Consider the following 21,128-nt stretch of genomic DNA (forward strand, 5'->3'; position numbering starts at 1 on the left):
CACACTGCCCCCCTTTTCCAGCTCGCCTGCCTCGCCCAGCCTGGTGCCCCACAGTGTGTGGTCAGTACCAAGCACCCAACATTCTGTACCCACATGACCCATTGTGTTCCACTCGTCAAGAAGTGGTCACTTCTGCTCCATCTATCTCTTCCCCTCCTACTTGCTGTTCTGCCTCCAGCTTTTCTTACAATGGCTCTTGTGGTGTCAAGTCCTTCCGTGTTGCTAAATTCAGCACATACTTTCTTAAAAATTTTATTAGCATAAATTAATTGTACCAAGCAGTTTGTGATATTTACAACATGCATATGATATACTTTGATCAAATTCACCCCATCTGTTCTTAACTATCCTCCCTTCCCTTCCATCTCCTTTATACAAGGTTTTGATGAATTTCATTGTGCTATTTTCACACATAAATGGAATACACTTCTACAGTATTCATGCTACCATCCACCCCTTTCTCCATCTTCCCACCTGCTGGTTCACCTCCAACATAGTCACTCCTCTACAACCATGTCATATTATTTTTTCCTAGATTCCACATATGACCAAAAACATGTGGTATTTGTCTTTCTGACTTGGCTTATCTTGCTTAATGTGATAATCTTCAGTTTCATCCATTTTCCTGCAAATGGCATAATTTTATTCTTTCTGAATAATACTCCACTGCATACATGTACCACATATTCTTCATCCAGTCATTGGTTGCTGGGTGCCTTGTCTGTGTCAATAGCTTGGCTACCGTGAATAGTGCTGCTATAAGCATGGGTGTGCAGGTGTCTCTCTTGTATGTTGATGTACATCTCTTCAGATTTCAGTGCACATTTAATTCCTCTCCTTACTTCTCAGCACCAATCAACACACACAAATGGCTCCCACCTTCAGATACCTTTTCCTCTTGACTCCTGTGTTACTCCATCCTGGTCACCTTTCTAAGTCATTAATTCTCCATTTCTTTTGTGCCTCATCCTTCCATATTCAAATGCTAATGCCGGAGTCCCTTAAGATTCTGATCTTGGTTCTCTTTTGACATTACTAGAGCCATTCCTTGGATCACACTGTCCATTCTTATAATTCCTGTGATCATCTATGTTTCAGTAAGATGTCTCCTCTAGCCCAGCCTCGTCAGATCCCAGCACAGGGCTCCATTCCCTCCTCACACTGCCTCACAGCACTTGAAATTGCTTCTTAGTGCCTAATTAATACCCCTCTTCTAAGGAGTCTTTCCAGATTCTTCTTCCCTATCCATCCCCAGTCCATAAAATTCTACTACCACAGGCATATGCCTATGTAGTACATATATGCCAGTATGATATGCACATAACTGTGCTTTATGCAGAGAGTCAGTTTTTGTCCCCTTCGAGACAGTATCACCTCCATTGAAAATATGTGATTTATAATAATTTTCATTTTAAAAGTTAATTGATGTTTCCTCTAATATCTATCTGTCTAGCTGTAATAAACTCCCTCCCAAGGGCAGAGATCAAATTTTCTCACTGAATATTGGCTCAAAACTGTCATGCACATAGTAGGTGCTGGTTAAGTGTTGATAGGCAATGAATGTTATAACAATTGCAATGACTACAGATTTTGTATATATTTATATTTATTTAATTTTCAGGGTACTGGGATTTGAAATCAGGGCTTTGCACTTCCTGGGCAAGTGTTCTATCAGTTGAACCACACCTCTGGCTCTTTTTGCTTCAGTTATTTTTCAGATACGGTCTTGTGTTTTCTCTGGGACTGACCTTGGACCACCGTCCTCCTACCTATGCCTCCTGCATAGTTGAGACCACAGGTGTGTGCTACTGTACCGGCTTATGGATTGAAATAGGGCCTTGCTAATGTTTTGCCTGGGTTGGCCTCGAACTGCAGTCTTCCCATTTCTGCCTCCATAGTTTGCTGGGATTATCAGCATGGGCCACCATTCCTAGACTTTATTTTTAACTTTTGTATTAATTTGCAATCAATCCCGAAAAAGGAAAACCTTAGTCTTTTTTCAATGCAAACCATGTAAGGGGTAAGTTCTCCATAAATATTTGTTGAGTGAATTCATTGTCTATACTTTTTCAGTTAGGAAAATCTGTCCTAATTCCTAAAACAGAAAATATTTGGTGTGTATCCTAGAAACTACTTAGAGTGACTACAGAAGTATTGCATTAGCAGTTTATTAAGTGCTGCCAGGAGACACAATGGGATTAAATTGTCCCAAGTGACTTTTTCCACAAGAAGTTATTATCTAGCATCTGTGTATTGCTCATGTCTCAAAGCCTTCACAAGTTCACAGCTAAGATCAGTATGCTTTGTCTCAAAGCCTGAGGAAACTCTGCATCCTTGTTGATTCCTGTGCTTTTAAATCTTTGGTTAAACATAACTCAACCCATTTCCCTTAAAAGAGTGTTTCACTGCATGTTATTTTTAAGAGAAAGCCCAAAGTGCATGTTAAGAATTAAACACTAAAATCGCTGTTTCTAAGGAATTTCCTGAGATCACTTGTCTGAGAATTTACTCTTACATTTACCATGGACATTGGTTTGTAGGAAAATGGCTCTCTGATTTTAAAGAATATTTAAAATGCAATTGTTCACTAGCCTAGACTTACTGAGGCAAAAACAGTATCTCACATATTTTAGAAAAATTATAAACAAGGGAAGACATAAAAATGTCTTTTGCTAAACTTTGAAGCAACCAGAAAATCATTTTGCTCAGACTATTCATATTCAAAGAATTATTAGACTGTTCATTGTTTCAAGTATTACTTATTAATATCACAGGAGAATTAATTTAAATTTCCTTCATCATATTTCTTGCTCCTTCATAAGAAAAGTTTAGTTGGGTTCTGAGAAACTTCCTTTATCAAATAAAAGCAATTTCTATTTGTAAGTAAAATACTCAACAACTGGATATTGTTTGAGGAATTCAGGATTCCCATGGGCACAGTTGACTTTGAGCATTTGCTGCTTGACCTTGAACATTCATGCTGGTCTTTTTGTAGACCCTGTGATCGCCCTTCTGTCTCTAGTCCAGTACATGGCCAGAGCCCGTTGGTCTTCTCACTGTCTCCTCATTCCCTCCTCCCTCCTCTCTCTCACTGCCAGTCTCTAGTCCCGCCTCCCACCTTCTCTCCCCTTCTCTCCCCTGGCCTCTCCTCATCCCCTGGGGGAAGCACACTCCCCCAGGATCTTTTCCTGGGGTGCAATGATTCCATCTGGGCTCCTGTGACAAATACCAGAGACTGGGTGGTTTAAACAGCAGAAATGTATTTTTCTCAGTTCCAGAAGCTTGGAAGTCTGAATTCAGGCACACAGTGGCCAGGTCCTTTCTCTGCTTTGCAGATACAATAGTCTCACTCTCCTTAGATGGCAGAGGGTGGTGAGCTCTGGTCTCTCTTCAGGAGCATTGGGATGGCAAAGAGGTGACTTCTTGCTCTATCTCTGCCCAGCAAGGAGAGGACAAGCTCTCTGCATCTCTCTTCTTGTGCTGGCACGAGTCCCTTCACAAGGTGTCCAACTCATCTAAACCCAATTATCTCCCAAAGGACCCATTTCATACTGTCCCAGTGGGGTTAGGGCTTCAACACAGGAATTTTTGGTTAACACAAGCAATCCATGACTTCACTGTAGCTCTATACAGTCCCCCTGGGACCCGCCTCTTTCCAGTCTCAACCCTTCATGATGTCCTCTTGCTCACTATGACCTGGCCACAGCAGTCTTCTGTATTTAACTTGATTTTTCCAACTTTGCGGTCTTCACATACTCTGTTCTCTTACTCCATCCCCTTCTTGACCAGTTCAGTCCTAACAATTTTTCCAATATCAACAGAACTTTCAATTCTTTAGGAAACTTACCTACCAGTCCAGGCTGTGACTTTTAAGTTTTATACTTTTAGAGACACATGATTTTTTAAGTCTTTATCACCTTTTTCACTACTATATATGTTTTTATTTGTGAGACCATTTACTTACTATTTCGTGAAACAAATCATTGTACACTAGTGGTATAAACTGCACTCTACCAACTATGAATACATGTCTGTCTGCTTCATATCCATAGCTTCCTACTTGATACGTATTGATTACACCCTCCTCTCCTGGTTTGTTCAACCAATTGGTTATCCAGAGAATTATGAAATGGCAGAGCTGGAAGGGACCTTACAGATCATGCAGTCCAGCCACCCATGCTTTATATAACAAATGGGGAAATACTAGAGGATGTATTGGCAAAGACCCTACTTGGTCTGTTTTTATTCCTACAAAAAAGTACCTGAAGCTGGCTAACTTTATGAAGTGAAGAATTCTATTTAGCTCACAGGTTCAGAAGCTGAAAGTTCATTCTCTGCCTAATGGTGGATTGCATCACAGTGGTGGGAGCATATATGGGAGGAAGAGAACCCAACTTGAAATAAGAAACCAGAGAGCAATTCGGGAGTCTGGATCAGGCTTTTATTACAACTGCTCTCATGAAAGCCTTTTCCAGTGATTGACATTTGCTCTGAGAGCTGCATCCCAATGATCCAAGGACCATTGAGCTCCAACTCTAAAAGGCTCCAGACTGCCAAACTGAGAACCACACCTGCACCCCTCAAATCCTTAGGGACAAACCACACCCACATAGCACCCTGTCGTGAGCCTGTACAATCAGATCTAGACTCAGCTTACTGGCTTCCCATGTGTCTGATCTTTCAAAAAATGAAGTCAACCCTTCCCCCATCTTCCTAACACCATTTTTCAGATTGACTTCTTCATTTTATACTCAAATAGTGATATAAACATATATCCTTATCAAGGAAAATGTGGTTATTATTAAGGCTGTCATTCAAGTTATATCCACCCAAGAAATGTAAATTAGAAACCTTACAGTGTTTTATACTTTGAACAATATTCATCAGCTCTTTTCCATTCTTTCTCTTTTTCTTTCTTTATTTTATATGTGACTTTTGCTTCTTTTGTGACAGGGTCACACTGTGTAGCCCAGGCTGACTTTCAACATTCACCTCAGCCTCCCTGGTGCTGAGACTACAGATGGGCACCACCACACCTGGCTTACAGATATTTTAGCTCTGCCTTGTTAACATTTGACCCCATAGTTTGAACCGAAACACGGGTCTTTAGTTCATGTTTGTAAATGCAAAAGCATCAGTCGTAACTGCAGCAACGTGAATGACGTGCGTCAAGAAAGAACTGACCTCGTAAACTGCATTAAGCGCTTTGATTCCTCAGCTTTCTAGAACATAGCCTCAAACTGCTTTTGACCTATTTAAAGAAAATATCTTTAAATGTTGCCTTTGAGATCAGTTCTTTTCCATGTACCACAAAGATCTGATCTATTCCGGTTCTGGTACCCATGTCACTGAGCATAGCTTCCGTCATCCTACCGTTCCTGTCATTGTTGTTCCAAAGTCATGTTGTTAACTTTTGTGAATCTAAGTATATTTATTTATTATTTTTGGTGGTACTTGGATTTGAACTGAAGACCTTACATTTGCCAGCAAGCACTCTACCACTTGAGCCACACTGCCAGGCCTTTTTGATGTTCGGTTATTTTTCAGGTAGGGTCTCATACTTTGAGCACATACCAGCCTCAGACTGTGATCCTCCTACCTTTGCCTCCCATGTATCCAGGATTTCTACAGGTGTGAAATACCGTGCCTAGCTTGTTTATTGAGATGGGGTCTTGCTAACTTTTTTTCTGAGTTGACCTCAAACAGCAATCCTTCCAATTTCTACCTCCCGATAGTCCAACAATTTATAGCAGGTATAGTTTCAGGCATTGTTTTGTTCATTGTTTTTCATAAATTTAATTTCCTCAGGTCATACTTTGGAGTTTTAATGAGTTTATAATGTTTTGGAGTTTAGTTTTCAGTTAGTTTCATCTACAATCAATTTCACACTGTGCCATTTTCTGTCTTATACGAGTTATTTCCTGGTGTGATTTCGACCAATTAAATGCAATTTAGGGTGGGGTTGAGTGTCTGCTTGGCATGTGCAAGGTCCTGGTTCAAGCCCTGGTAACACAAAAATAAAAACTTGAAAAATCACAACTTAAACTAGACAAAAGCCTATTTGCTTTTTTTTTTTTCTTGAATACTGAGAAAATGGTTAGCAAACTCCTTTGATGTTATAGGGTAGTTATCCCCTCCCCACTCACACAGTGGGGAAAGGAGAAGGCTACAGGCATTCATCTGCTGTAGGTCACATTGTAACCTTGTAACATTTTAGATTTGGGAAGATACAGTTTAGCTTGGAGACTGGGCTTACCCCTCCTTTGTCAGTTGTAGAAATTGAAGACCAGAGTGGTTGTGTGCTGTGTGTCAGGTCCCAGAGAGAAATTCTGACTTCAAGTTGCTAGACATCCAGGTCAATTTGAGGGAAAAGCATGACAAAGCTGAGCTCTGAATTTGAGCATCCTTTCTGGGGAGGAGAAGCTGCTTTTTGTTCCTATGGTAACAGAATACCTTGAGATTTTTTGACAGGTGTACCCCCTACCTGTGATAGTGGGAAAAGGAACCATTGCAATGATCTTTATGGTGATTCAAAACACTTTAGATAGATCCTGTCACATGCTTTATAAATTCCTGACTGATCACATGGAATTAAGTGATTGGGCAGAGAACCAGCTAATGGAAACGCATTGATGAAATCATCTTTGAGGAACATTAAATGGAACTTAAAATAAAGCTGAAATGGGTTTATAGATTTTTTAGTCAAACTGTTTATGAACACTTATTGCCACTAAATTATATTGTGTCAAAAGAAGGAATCAGTAAGTAAGGTTTTAATAGAAACCTTTTTGAAATAATAAAATTGAAACTAACGTATTATCCACGAGTGGATGAAGGGTGGGATGGGGGAACTCATCCTGAGGAATGGTTGTCCACGGTGCAGCTTCTGGAAAAGTGAAAATCAGACACCTGGTAGGGCTTGGGTAGAAATGCTGTCGCTGAAAAGTATTAATTCTCATTGTGCATGCGATTGCCTTTAAAGGAAGGGTAACTGGGGAGTTGTTAGTATTGCGTGAGGCCATCAGCATCGGTATTGTTCAGATCTCATAAAGATATTTGAGTTGAGAGCAGATTAGTCTGGTGAGAGAGACAGGCTAGGTCATGATCAAGGGCGTCAGGTCTAGACCCGAAAGCCTGCGTTCAGTTCCCAGTCCCTTCTCCTTAGTGGTGAAGCTACAGAAAAACTTCTTTCCTTCTCCAAGTCTCAGATTCTGCATCCCTAATAACCAGTACTAACCATCCCCCCAGTGTAAGATAATTCTAAGGAGCCGAGAAAAGCCTAGGATATGCAGTAAAACGTCAAAGTGCCGAGTAAATGCTTTAAATATTATTTTAAAAATGCTGAGACATGATCAGATTGTAAGGAGAGGAAAGACTAGGGTTCATAAACATTTTATTACTGGTAGTAATATGTCATTGAAGGTCATCCACAGATTGTTTACACCAGAAATCTCATTCTGTCTCCCAGACCCCTAGCAGAGGAAGGTACTGTCAATATTCTTTTTAGAGAAAGACACTAAGCACAGAGAATCATGCCCAAAGTCACTCAGCAAATGACAGGCTTTGGTGCCTTTCCATTAAAAGTCATATCAGTCATATTTGGGACATGCATCCACCCTGGTCCAAGTCCAGCAAAATTCAACTCAAAGGTTTTTACATTGGCCTGCAGCTGGTGGCTCCCAGCTGTGCCACCTTTCTAAGCAACTCAAGAAGGGAAATAAAGGGTTATGATAAAGTCACCTACCACTTGACAGTGCTCACTAACGGGGTTCACGGAAGGAGCTGAGTGAGTGTGATAACTTGCCCTTCATTTCCATCATCTTCTACATCCTTTTTGGAGCTGCCCCTCAGCTGCTTGCTGCCTGGATGTTCAGCAGGTGCCACTTGGCCTGGCACTGCAGGGACAGACAGCAGGACCCCAGGCCTTGCTGGGTCTCGAGTGAGATGCTTGCATGTGGTCTCTGTGACTGTGAGTCATGTGGTTTCAGCCTTAGTCATCTTATGTATAGAACAGACAGGGACTTCCTCAGTCTGGAGAGGACACTGCAAGCCTTCCATTTCCTCCTATTTTGAAGGTGTTTTATTTAGTTTAAATAGTATTCTGTCATTAGTGTAGCTCTTTAAACTTTGTAGGTGTAATTAAAATAATATTTTGAATTGTGACTTGGGATACCCACTTAAAGCATATTGCACTGCATGAGGAATTTAGTAAATTAGTACTCCTGTGGAAGTTGCAATCCCAATAGGAAATTGGTCAAACAGAAGAAACTGGAAGAACCACTGGATGTTTATCTATATGTAACCTTTGACCCATGCCACATATGCATAAGATCTAGTTGAAGAAACAGAGTGAATATCTACAAGGTAAATTAAAATCCTAGGGTGTATGCTCAGTGCCAAATGAGAGCTGTGACCATTTGACAAATATTTGCTGAGTACCTACTGTATGCCCCACCTCCACTGTGCTGGGCAAACCGAATGACAGGGAACAAGACACACATGGAGCCAGGAGGACAGCAAGAGAACTTATAGATCATAGAAAGCTGAGAACATACCTCTAGAGTTTAAAGGAGATCACGTTCTTCCCGCAGACCTTCAGGGAGTACTGTCCTGGGTAAGATGGCTTTATTGTAACCTGTTCCCCTTAGAGTTGTTCAGAAGAGTGGCAAAGCTAAGAGCTACTAGATGCAAACAAGTAGCTCCTTTCTGAGCCAAATTCAACCAGGTGTTAAAAACTAAAGTAGCCACTGAGCAATCATCATTAAATTTGACAAACGAAGAAACAAACTCAGCATAGAGCTTAAATGGGACAAAGAAATTAGCCCAGGCTGTCGAGGTTCATCTTATGTAAGAAAATAACATTTCTCAGTTTAGATAATTGGTCCGATTTAATGTAACAGCTATCCTACCCCTGCACACATTCTGCAAAGTCAAAAGCTGTGAGATAAGACCCAACATGGTGGCTCATACATGTAATCCCAGCTACTCAGAAAGATTGTGGTTCAAGACCCCATCTCAACAAACAAGTCAGGCATGATGATGTTCTAATGTAATCCAAAATACATGGGAGGCATAGGTAAGAGGATTACAGTCTAAGGCTAGCCCTGAGTCAAAAGCAGGAGACTCTATCTGAAAAATAACTAAAGCAAAAAGAAGTGGGGGTGTGGCTCAAGTGGTAGAGTGCCTGTCTAGCAAGCAAAGGCCCTGAGTTCAAACCCCAGTACTATTTAAAAAAAACAACTGTGAAATACATAATATTGAGCTTCAGATGCTTCATCAAGGAGGGTGAGAGAAACATGGTAGTCGGTGACACATTAGCTTCAAGGGATTAGAGTAACAGCTCAGATCAGTAAGGTTGTCTATGGTAGGACTAATCCCCTGTGTTAAGCCAAGCAATGAAGGCTGATTCATATACAGTGAATTCTGTTTTAGTGTTCATAGAATTCTAGGTAGAAGAAAAGATTTCAGCTGGAGCTAAAAAAAAAAATGCAGATAATATAACCAAACAGAAATTACAAAATCTTTGTCTTATTGAAATATGGAATTGCTCCTTTCCATCATAGTTTGGAAACTAGGGTTCACATGGCCAAAAGCTACAGTCTGAGTTTCAAAGTTGACCCTATTCAGTGCAGTAGTGATGGACGGAGTGTCCCAAATGGGTTGATGAAACCAAGGGGCGGTTAGATGTGTTCTTGGGAGTCACACAACCCAGGGCCACATTCCTTTGTGTCATTCACTAGCATTGTCCTGTGACTTCTCTAGCATTGTTTCATCCTTGGCAGTCACCACAGAGCCCGGGACCTATGCATTCCTCAATGGGTCACAACAGCAGGACACTGGTGGGTCACATCTGCAATCCTAGCTACTAAGACTGAGATCAGGAGGATTATGGTTCAAGCCAACTTAGGCAAATAGCTCGAGAAACTCCATCTCCAAAAATAACCAGAGCAAAATAGACTGGAGGTGTGACTCAAGTGGTAGAGCTCCTGCTTTGCAAGTGCAAAGCCCTAAATTCAAACCCCAGTCCCACCAAAAAGGAAAAGAAAAAAATTGATCCTAACAATGTTAGAGACGTGAAATGTGCACTGTGCAAAAGCAGATTTAATACTTGCTTAACAAAAGCTTTCTATCCAAGTCATTCTTACTCAGTTGTATATAATGTAATAAAGTTGAAGTCCCAGAGCAAAATTAATAATTTATGCATAAGAAAACTATGAACGTTCTTAGGAAATTTGCATAAAACATTGTAAATTTCTTTATGTGCATATTTCAATGTATTTGAAATGATACAGTGATACGGTTTGCAGTGTTAAAAGGTAAGGGTGTCTACAGGCCAAGAAGGGTCTTAAATGACCCCATGCTTAATGGTGGTGACTCCCACCACTGTCAGTTTTGTGAGGTTGTTTCAGGGGATAAAAGAGTCAGTACATATGGACATATATGATGGAGTCTATAGTGATCACTCAAAATGTTAGCTTAGCATAAGTTATTACTATTCTTCACAATATTCTTTTAATGACTATAGGTAATGTCAAGTAGAGGAATTATTTTCTGATTGTATGTGCATGTGTCTGTTACTCTTATCTAAAAGACTGATCATTGGTAGCAGGGATAGTGGCTCACATTTATAATCCCAGCTACATGGGAGACATAGGTAGTAAAGGCATGGTACAAGGCCAGCCCCAGCAAAAACACTAGGCTGTATCTGAAAAATAGCATGAAAGTAAAATGGGCTGGGGCTAGGGCTCACATGGTAGAGCCCCTGCCTAGCAAGCAGAAGACCTTGAGTTCAAATGCTAATCCTGCCAAAAACAAATTGAATATCTCTGTAGCTGCTGTAGAATTTACTTTCCTAGACTTACTGTTATATCAGGATAAGCTCAGCATTTGAACAGTAAGTTTGAAGGACTTTTAGACATTGTAATGAGGCAAGAGGATTCTAGAACTTCTCACATGAATGTAAGAAAGTCAACCCCTCCTACAGTAGCATCAAAGATGTACATCCAACACATTAAAATAAACTTCTTCACTTCTAAGTTTAGGATCCTGGCTCAGCTACATTTAACTGAACAACTTCTATTGAGAGCCTTTGTCTCTAATAAACTGAGGCTAACATGGTTTGAAATCACTTTCGGGGACAGGCAAATCAGACAATGACTGTTACCTATGGCTGGGAAGGTTTGGCTGACAGATGGTAATAAGAAAGACTTCTAAGGTCTAGGTTGGGTTGTAGATCAAGGTCAATCCTCAAAGTGTCAAAGTGCTGATGTTCAAATGACCTCCCACCATGTTACCTTTGCAAGACAACAGGGCAGAACTTTATTTTCCAAAAAAATTGTGCTTGATATTAGGCAATCCTGCCATCTGTGTCACTGCTGAGATGTCATAGGCATGGAAATCTGTGCCATCCACTTACTGCTTCTCAAGCCATTTCCACTTGGGTGCTTACTGATGGCTTATGAGACAAGAGTTAGACCTTTGTATTTTCAGGCACTTTTAAATTTTTATTTGATTTTTTTTTTTGAAGCCAAGATGGAATTTGCCTCATGGCCTCTGTCTAATCTCAGCAAGAGCACTTTGAAAAGACATTTCTTCTTTGTTTCCAACATTGCATGCATGAGTTGATTGGATGCTCTCCTGAACCCGCTGGCAACATTTGTGCATCTTGGGTAATACATGTGTGCTGGGCTGTGGAACAGAGTCCTTACAGCTGGCTCCCATCTGTGTGCTGATTGTACCTCCAGGTGATCCTGCCTCATCCCCAACCTCCGTTTGCTTTTCTTTTTTTGTGTACAGGAGCCGAGGGCACAGTCTTTCCCAAGTCTATAGAAACACCGAACGTCAGGGCAGACCCCTTCAAGGAACTAAGGTAAGTTTCTAACTGCCATTGCCCTGATTAGTGGCTATGTCCTAATGGAAGTGGCCAGTGATGCGTTTTGAGTAAAAATGACACTGGTACCATAGGAAAAGTGGGTGGAGGTTGGGGAATTACTGAAGATAAACTAGAACTAAAAGAAAATTTTCTCTGAGTGTGTAAGAAAAGGAAGGGGCTGCGGTCAGAGGTTGCCAGCTGTGTAACTGTGAGCTTTTGATTCATTCATTGGAGGTGCTTTTTGGTTGCTGTATTTTATGATACTGAAAACCTATGTAATTACAAAAGGCATTGGTGTTGATTAACTCAAAGAAAAAAAGTGCTTCTAAAAGAATAATGCAATCCAGATGTTTTCCAGTGTAGTAAGCTATCTGTCACTTGGGGTGGAATGTGCTTCAGAAACGTCTGTGAGTGTTTTGTATACTTGCATGAATCTTCAAATATCCATAAGCATGGGGCTTTAGCAGAGGAAGACTGTGAGAGAGTGCCTTTACCACCAACTGCAGAAATAGACAGACAGACACAGAAGTGTAGCCTGATAGCCATCCTAGCCATCAAAGAGCTATGTCCCCAGTCTCCAAAGAGAAACACATAAAAAAAATGGTAGGGCGAAACAAATCTAATTGTAATTTCTAGGATATAATTGTGACCATGAAGAATTCAGTGAATACCAGTTTCCTTTACTTCTGGTAGTTCTTTTACATAAAATTAATAATATTAATAGTAAGGTACCAAATGACTGCAAATGGCTCTGGATAGCTATTTCATAGTAGACAGCGAGCACAGACAAATGTTTTCACATCGCCTATGTCCCTCTGCTGTTTCACCATACAGTCTCAGGATATGTGGTTTGCTAAAGCAGCAAGGGCCACACTGGAGCATGTGTCCCTTTAACAGAAATGCATTCTCAATAGTGGGAAGTGCTTCCCTCATTACAAAATCCACAGCATTTTTTTTGTGGAGCCTCTCAGTCTTTCTGAACATAGGGAAGCAAATTGAGGCAAAAGAAGATGATTTCTGGGAAATGAGAAGTTTTTCACAGCAAAATCCAATCGACACATCATGCCACACGGTTTTGGATCTGATTGGTGTCACTGTTTTCAGCTGAGCTTCCATGTGGCAGAAGTAACCTGACTCCCTGACAACTAGACCTTACGTTTCATATAGTCTCAAAGCTGGAATGATTAAGGCAAAGCCACCCACGCAACCCCCTGCCTTTCAGGACTCTGGAAGAGAGAGCTCTGGTCCTCTGCCAAGGCGTGTCCCCTGCCTTGATGTAAGAAGTCTTTCCAGACAATCTAATGAACAGGACTTCTGGTTCTCTTTCTTCTCTCATGCCATAGTAAGAGCAGGTTTCTTACAGAGCCAGGCAGTAATTAGTGCTGATCAGTGTCCAGAAATGTTCTGTCTAAAAGAAGTTGAACTCTAAATATTATACAGATAATTTTTCCCCTGTGGAACAATCTCTTCATTACCTAAAAAACATGGGAAATATAAGAGGAAAAAATTGAGACTAATGTAGTTTTAAGCACTAAAATAAATCTGTAGTTACAAACAAACCTAACCCAAACCACACAAACAAAAAGACAGCGCTCAAATAACCTGGTAAAAATAGGACTGACCTGAATAGACATTTCTCAAGAGAGGCTATGCAAATGACCAACAAGTTTGGAAAAAATGCTCATTAGGGAAATGCAAATCAAACCATCCTTAGTTATCATGTCATACCAGGTGAATGGCTGTAATCAAAAACACACAAAATAACAAATGCTGGCAAGGATGTGGAAAAAATGGAAACTTCCAGTACACAGCTGGAGAGAATGTAAATAGTAGAGCCATTACAAAAAAGTAAATACAGGACTGGGTGTGGTGTGGCATGCCTGTAACTCCCAACTACTCAGAAAGCTAAGAGGGTCACCAGTTCAAGGTTAGCCTGGGCAAACTTAGTGAGACTCTATCTCAAAAATAAAATGGAAAAAATGGGGAAAGGCTGAGGGAATAGCCTTTGCCTAGCAAGTATGAGGCTCTGGGTTCAATCCCTAGTACTGAGGAGGGAAAACCCAACTAAAAATAGAACTGCTTGTGATAGCTGTCCCATTGCTGGATGTGTATCAATGAAATTGGTATATCAAATAGATACTGCACCATGGAGAATATTACTCAGCCCTAAAAAATGAAGTCTTGTCATTTATGGCAACATGGATGGAACTGTAGAGCATAGAAAAACAAGCAGCATGATCGTGTGGAAACTGAAATGGTTGATTTCATAGAAGTAGAGAGTGAAATTGTGGTCATTAGGGATTAGGAAGGGAAGGAGCGATATGAGGAAGTTGAATAACAGGTACCAAAGCATAATGACATAGGAGGAGTAAGTTCTAATGTTCTACAGCACAGCCATTCATTACATAGCTTAGTTAAAAGAATTCAGAGGTTCTCAACACAAAGAAATGATAAATGTTTAAGGACCCAGAAATGCTACTTACTCTTGCTTGATCATTATTTTATGCCTTTATCAAATTCACACACTGTTCCTCACACACACGTACAGTTCTTATAAATTTTAACATTTCTTATAAATTTTAACAAGACAATTCTATGCATTGGCCCACGGTAGAAACCTGTACAATGAAGAACACCGAGCAGAGAATTTGTTCACACAGAGCTGGGGAATGGCTTCTAGTACCTATCCAAAACCTACAGGAAACCCTAGAACCTGCTGTAAAACATTAAACCTCCAAAATTCATGAGAAAAATCTCCTGTGTGGTACAACTAACTAAATAAAGACATCAGGTAATAGATGGATTTTTATTACTTATTTCAAAGTTATGGGCAAATTCCACAGAGGCTAGAAGTAACATTTTCTTCTATGAAGCATGCTGTGTTTTCATGCACTACTCCAAAACTGTTTTGTTTGCCCCTGTTGCTCTACTTGAGTCATGGATCTACAATGACATAATCAAGCCTTTTCATTCTTCCAGGATTTTTTTTCTCTAATAGCACTTTGTAGGAAACACTGATTTATTGTAAAGATGGCCAGTTGTGTCTCACAGATTAACCTATGAATGTTTCACATTTGTCATTTTCTGGTGCTTCATTTTGCTTCGTCCTACCGATTGGTACTGACCTTGGATGCTGAGTAAACAAGTACTGAACTTGGTGACTAATTCCCCTAGCCCCTGATATGAGAGTTGGATCAGTCCTCTGTGTGACTGTGTTCACACTGGTGTATCTCCTTCCCTCAATGAAGCAATGTGATTTAAGTGAGGCCCCTGGACTGCTGTCAAGAGGTGGAGAAGAATGAGCTATAAGGTGAAGCAGCAGGGTCCACCCACAACGTGAACATGGTGGAGGGCAAAGGGCTTCTGTGCTGGGTGGGACTCCGGTACCCACAGCAAACCCACTGTGTGGCCTTGAGCCAATGGTGGACACCTGTCTGTAAAAAAATTAATCAATTAATTAAACCAGACCACCTCTGGCTCCAAATAACTAACCCTTTATATTATTTTAACTTTTTGTTGTAAAATAATTCTAGATTGAAACGAGTTTCAGAATTTACACTGAAACTCGTTTACAGTGTTAACATCTTCCAGTCCCGTAAGTCATACTCTAGGTCAAGATTTGCTTAAAGGAATGCAATCACTTGATTGTCTTGTAGAGAAACATATATATATATGGAGTTTAATAGAAAAGCAGTTTGGGATGTGAATTAATAGACTCTTAAATCTCTCAGTGACTTAATTCATTAAATTAGAATATTTTTAGTGAGAATTTTGTATTTTCTTTAATGTTCTGTACACAGATTTTTCTTGGTCTTACTTGTTATTAATGGGAAACAAATCAAGTCAATAGGCCACAGTTTATCTACATATACACTATCTTTTAAAATAATTAAGCACCAACTTAAATGTCCACATCCCTCAATCAAAAGTAAGAAATTTGCATCTTTTTTAGAAAGCAACCTCCCTGTAGTTAGTGAAGATTTTTTGTTTGTTTGTTCTCTTGTTTTTGTTTATTGGTTTTGTCTGTTTTGGTTTTTTCTGTGGTTTTTGTTGTTGTTTTGTTTTCTTGCTTGTTAACAAGATTTGAGGCCTGTAGCATTTCTTCCTAGAAGATGCTGGCTAAAGGAGAGGTAGCTTCCTCTTTGCTAGAGTTTTGGTTTACTGTCTCTTTTTAGAGTAACTATCATTACTATTTTGCAGTCTTGTCTAAGATGTTTGTAAATAATCCAGAGTTGAGCTCAGATTCACTAAAAAAGGATGCTTCTCTCCAGATAAGTAATGAGTGTGACAAAGGTCTGTGCCAAGTGTCTTTCTTAGGCAGTCCTGTTGACTTTTCCTTGCAGGGTAATTCTGAAATAATGCCGTGTTGTTCTAGTTCAAGACTGTACTTAAAAATACACCAAGCACTATATCCATCTGTTGAAATAAGAAAAACTAATCTTGACTAGAAATTGGATTTTTAATAAATTCACAACCTCAGAATGTGAATATATTAAATGTTCACTTGTTCACCTTTTTTCCCCCTGATGTCTGTACAAAGACAAATGGAAAACTCACTGATTTCAGGATGTTCGTGATCTAAAGCAGAAAATAGGCCACTCAGTTTCGCATTTGTATTTCTTTTAGAATAGAGAGCGCCTTTGAATGCCTACTGTGCTCTAAGGACTTCTTTCAACTGTGACATTTGCTTTAGGATTCTGATCCTACAAGAACACGAAGTAGACTGTGAAATCTTCTGTTGCAGTCATATGCCAGGCAGAGGTGAAAAGAGGGTCAAGGTTATGAGGACTGCTATACTCTGGTAGTCAACTGTTCCCCTAAACATTGCCCCACACTTGGAAGGAACCACAAAGGCGCAACAAGCAAAGGCCATTATGAAAGAATTTTTGACATCCTCATTCAGCTCATATGTCATATGCTCTTGTTTACTTAACAGTTATAGCAAGGATGGTGACATGATTGCCCAGTCCATAAACGATAAGGGAGCACTTAGGAAGTGTTTGTTACACACTAAATACTTGGAATGCAGACATAAAATAAGTGCTGAAGTGGCTTTTAGTTAAGGGGAATGCAACAGAAATACAATCCCCAGGGCTGGTGGAGTGGCTCAAGGAGTAGAGTGCCTGCCTAGCAAGCATGAGACCCTGCGTTCAAACCCTAGTACTGCCAAGAGAAAGAAAGAAAGGAAGAAATATAACCACCAAATACAATACAATATGATCATTGCTAGGTCAGAGGTTTGAGCCAAGCCAGAAGAAACACAGAGAATGGCAAAGAATTACAAAATCTACGTAGGAGAGTTAGGTAAGTTTGTTCAGAGGAAATGACATTTTGATTGAATGAAGAGAGAAAAGATAAAAAAGTGAATAAGTAGGTCTTAGGACTCAAAAGGAAAGATCTCTTGGGCCATTTAGTAGAGGGGTAAATAGGCCAAACTATGTCTGTGGCTCCCCAAAACATTTTTGGGTACTTACAAAACTGGGGGCTTGTAATGTCATTTTCCCCATGACAATTGTGTACTTTAAGAAATTGTGTGAAGTCTGTTTCAGATGTGGTTCAAAAGACAAGGTTGTGAAAATTAGTATATCACCCAATTGAAGACTGAAAAATTCACAATTCTCAAACCCACTCCACAGCTCCAAATAAATGAAGAATTACTTGGTTACTATTTATTTTTCTTCATGTTATCCGGATTTCAATATAAGGCAAAAGAATTCTGACATAGAGTATGCACTTGAACATTCTGTGTTTTTATGTGTTTGCTTTGATTTTTGTTTTAGTGTAAAGTATGAACACTAAATGCCTTTGGGAATGTGTGAAATTTAAAGTCTGTGTATATCTAGGATTAGAGAACACATGTTGGCAAAAATAAATTTCTTTAATTTTATTTTAGAATGTCTATAACTAACTAAATGTTTATTAGCTCCCAGTGATTTATAAATTTAAGTTACCAAAACAGTTTGTTAGAGTCACAAATTTCAGTTAATTAGAGGCTTAGTAATTCTCCTTTCCCCCAAAGAAATTAAAATACCCAGTGTTGGATAGATAGTCTGACATTTAAAAATATGTAAACATATATACAGTGGAGGAGAGGAATTCAAGTATGATATATTTGATACGTTGTAAGAACCTTTGTAAATGCTACAGTGTACCCCCACCCAGCAACAATAAAAAAAGTTTATATTAAAGCAGAAACACAGCCAGAGACTGTGTATTGGATATGGAACTTCTTAACCATGAGTACTTGGTATAAGAAATGGAATACCATGGTAAAAGAAATCCTTAAAAATTTCTCCCTTTGAAACATTTTGTGGGTATATTCTATAATTTTATTCATCTCCCCTTCTCTTTCCTTCCACCCAGCATTCTATGTACTTAGGGTAAGATTTTTAATTTTATTTTGCATATATAGGATTTAGAATTATTTGGTCATATAATACAAATATTGAAGTAATTTAAAAGGGAAATGAAAAGCTGGTGGAGTGGATTATGTGGTAAGGACACCTGCCTACCAAGTGTGAGGCCTTGAGTTCAAACCTCAATGCAAGAGAGAGAGAGAGAGAAATGAAAGAATATATAGTGGATAACATAGTCAAGGGCATTACAAAATAGAAGGGTTATTAATAAATAGTGTCAACATTGGCCAACAGCTGTACATTGACAATATCCTACACTGGGTTTGAATTTGGCCCCTATGCCTATCTGCTTTGGGAATTTGAGCATATATCTTAAGCTGAGCCCCAGTACCTGGAATACAGGATAAGCTCTGAGAATATAAACTGATCAAGTATCAACTTTGAAGAGAGACCATGCAGCTCTCTTTAATCAGGGCTCAAGAACTCAGAAATTCCTAGAGATTAAAATTTCATCAACTACTCAAAAGTTTCCATCCAGTTATGGTTGTCAACAGTTCTTTTACAATTAAAGAAAAGAACAAAACAAAATCGACAACTGTACTTTTATACCTACTATTAACATTTTGCATAAAGGAATAGTTCAACTGAGTCAACATAGCCTTGGAATAAAAGTCCCATAAATTGGATCGATTTGACCGTAACAAACACACCAGTGTGTTACCTCTGTTTTCTCATTTTGCCAAAGATACATCTCAGCTCTTCACAACTCTGTGGTGCCTGCCCAGGAAATGGGAAAGTCTGAAAGCCACAGACTAAGGCACAATGAGGTCCCCTCAATTTTGAAGTGATCCTGTTTGAATCCCCAAAATTCATACATTTTGCTTCACTTTCAAGCAAGTCAATCTATCTGCTATGTCCTTTTCCTCCCTGTTTCCCATCCTCCTGTATTCAACCTGTTTTTATTCTTCCCTCTTTTCCCTATTAGCATTTTTACTAGAGTTAAAATTTATCTTCATGTTTACTTTTCCTTCTCTATCCCTAATATTTCTCTGGGGTGCTCTTTTCATCACAGTCCTCTTAATGTGCAGGAGGAGAAACAGTGGGACAAGAGAAAAGTTGTACTTGAATATTTGAGATATTCCATACTCCCCCTTGAAACTTATATCTAAAGCTCTTATTTACAAATGTGATAGAGATTTTATTTTGAGGATATTAAACCATGTGCTCTGTATCCATCTCCTCTGTACATGAAAACTCTGCCTTAGAAAGTCCAGAAGGGACGGATAGGAGATAACATCAGGGAAAGTCAAACTAGAAGATAAGGAAAGTCTATTCAGAAAAAGAAATAAAAAATCTCATCTGAGAAGAAGAAGATAGGGAATGTCAAGAAGACAATGGTGATGTGTATGTGTGTCCTGATGCCTTTTCTTCCTGGAGTCAATGGAAGAAGCCAATAGATAGGTTTTAAAGAAAGTCAAAAGCAAATCCCTTTACACATTTTCATCTGAGTCTCTGGGAAGAGGCCGGTATACAGGAAAGTCCCACAACCACCCAGACCATCAAATGGTCATGAAGGATGAAAGGCTTGGGATAGCACTCTTAAGTCTCTGTCAACTCCAGAAAGAAGGGGAAATGGTTTGCAAAAGGATCCACAGGAGTCCTTTTTAAAATGCAGATGGATAACTGATGGTGAAGGTGGGCAGGCTTCTAGGGAGACTCCTTGAGTCAAAAGCAGATGGACTAGTTTGGATGTGTACATGAGGCTGGCGCTTGTGTGCTACAGTATTATCCACAGCTGATACTGGGTGCTGAGTGGGCACAGAGAAACCCAACTAGGATTCAATGTGGGCTGCTTAGTCGCTACCAGATACTCCACATAAATATATACCCTGACTAGATATGGTAGTGCACACCTGTAATCCCAGCGGTCAAGAGACTGAGGCAAGAGAATCACAAGTTCAAAGCCAAACCTAGCTATGTAGCAAGACTGTTTCAAAGGGAACAAAAGTACTTGTTCTAGAATCTTGAGTTTGCTCTGTTTCTGTTATAAGGCAGTCATAGAAGTCTCTTCCCTTCCATTTTCCTAATAGCATCCTAAAAAATGAAAGGAAATTTGGGGCAAAAAAAGCCTAATTATATAAAGAGAAAGTTTAAATATTTGAATTACAGAGAAGTTGCCAGAATAGATTCAATTTAGTTACCAAAAAACCCATAAGAATAAGAAGCTAGAGAAAAACTAAGTCAGGTAAGATTAATGAAGAAATGCTACTTGCTTTGCACAGATGATGGTTTGTCACTTGGCCATCCTTTAACAGGGAGCATTACACCAACCCCAAAGTATCTTAGCCAACTTTCCTAAGCATTAAAGACTGAGTCTTCCCCTCTGTGTCTTATAGGAACCATGGCTAGTATCAAAGAGGGGGGAAAAAACATGTTTTCAGAAACCATAATTAGTGATTTTGCTTCTTTGCAAGCATTAATTGGAAGTACAGTCTACATAGATGCAGCAAACATCCTCCCTAACAGTGGTTTAGGGTTTTAATCTTTCAAATCCAAGTAGATATTGAAGGGAGTGCCACAGCAGCAAAAGCATTTTACAGACCAGTCTCAAATCATCCCTAGATGTTGACTAGCACACTATCTACAGAAGCTACAGTCATCCATGAGGGGCTCTGAGCCTTCTGACTTTACCTTTGTATTTAACCCATTTTCATCCAAATTTGAGAGGGGAAATGTGACACCATCACCATCAGGATCCCAGACAAGTGGCTTTTATTTAAAAGCTAAAACTATATCTTTTAGATTGATGTTTAATATAAGGGATTTAAATGTAAAAAAAATATCAAAGATAAAGCCATAATGGAGGATATAACAGTGTACGTTTATCTAAGTTGATTCCT

The 21,128-nt window shown here is 39.5% G+C and overlaps 1 protein-coding gene across 8 annotated transcripts in view; it reads left to right on the forward strand.

Moving 5' to 3' along the window:
* The window catches only part of Sgcd (sarcoglycan delta), a 940,103-nt gene that overhangs the window by 823,126 nt on the left and 95,849 nt on the right, over nucleotides 1-21,128 (forward strand). For all 8 annotated transcript variants that reach the window (XM_074057632.1, XM_074057628.1, XM_074057629.1 and 5 more), the window contains one exon: nucleotides 11,797-11,869. In XM_074057632.1, coding sequence (XP_073913733.1) covers nucleotides 11,797-11,869 — 73 coding nt within the window. The remainder of the gene's footprint in view (nucleotides 1-11,796; nucleotides 11,870-21,128) is intronic.

This window comes from Castor canadensis, chromosome 16 (assembly GCF_047511655.1).
Source record: "Castor canadensis chromosome 16, mCasCan1.hap1v2, whole genome shotgun sequence".
NCBI lineage: Eukaryota > Metazoa > Chordata > Mammalia > Rodentia > Castoridae > Castor > Castor canadensis.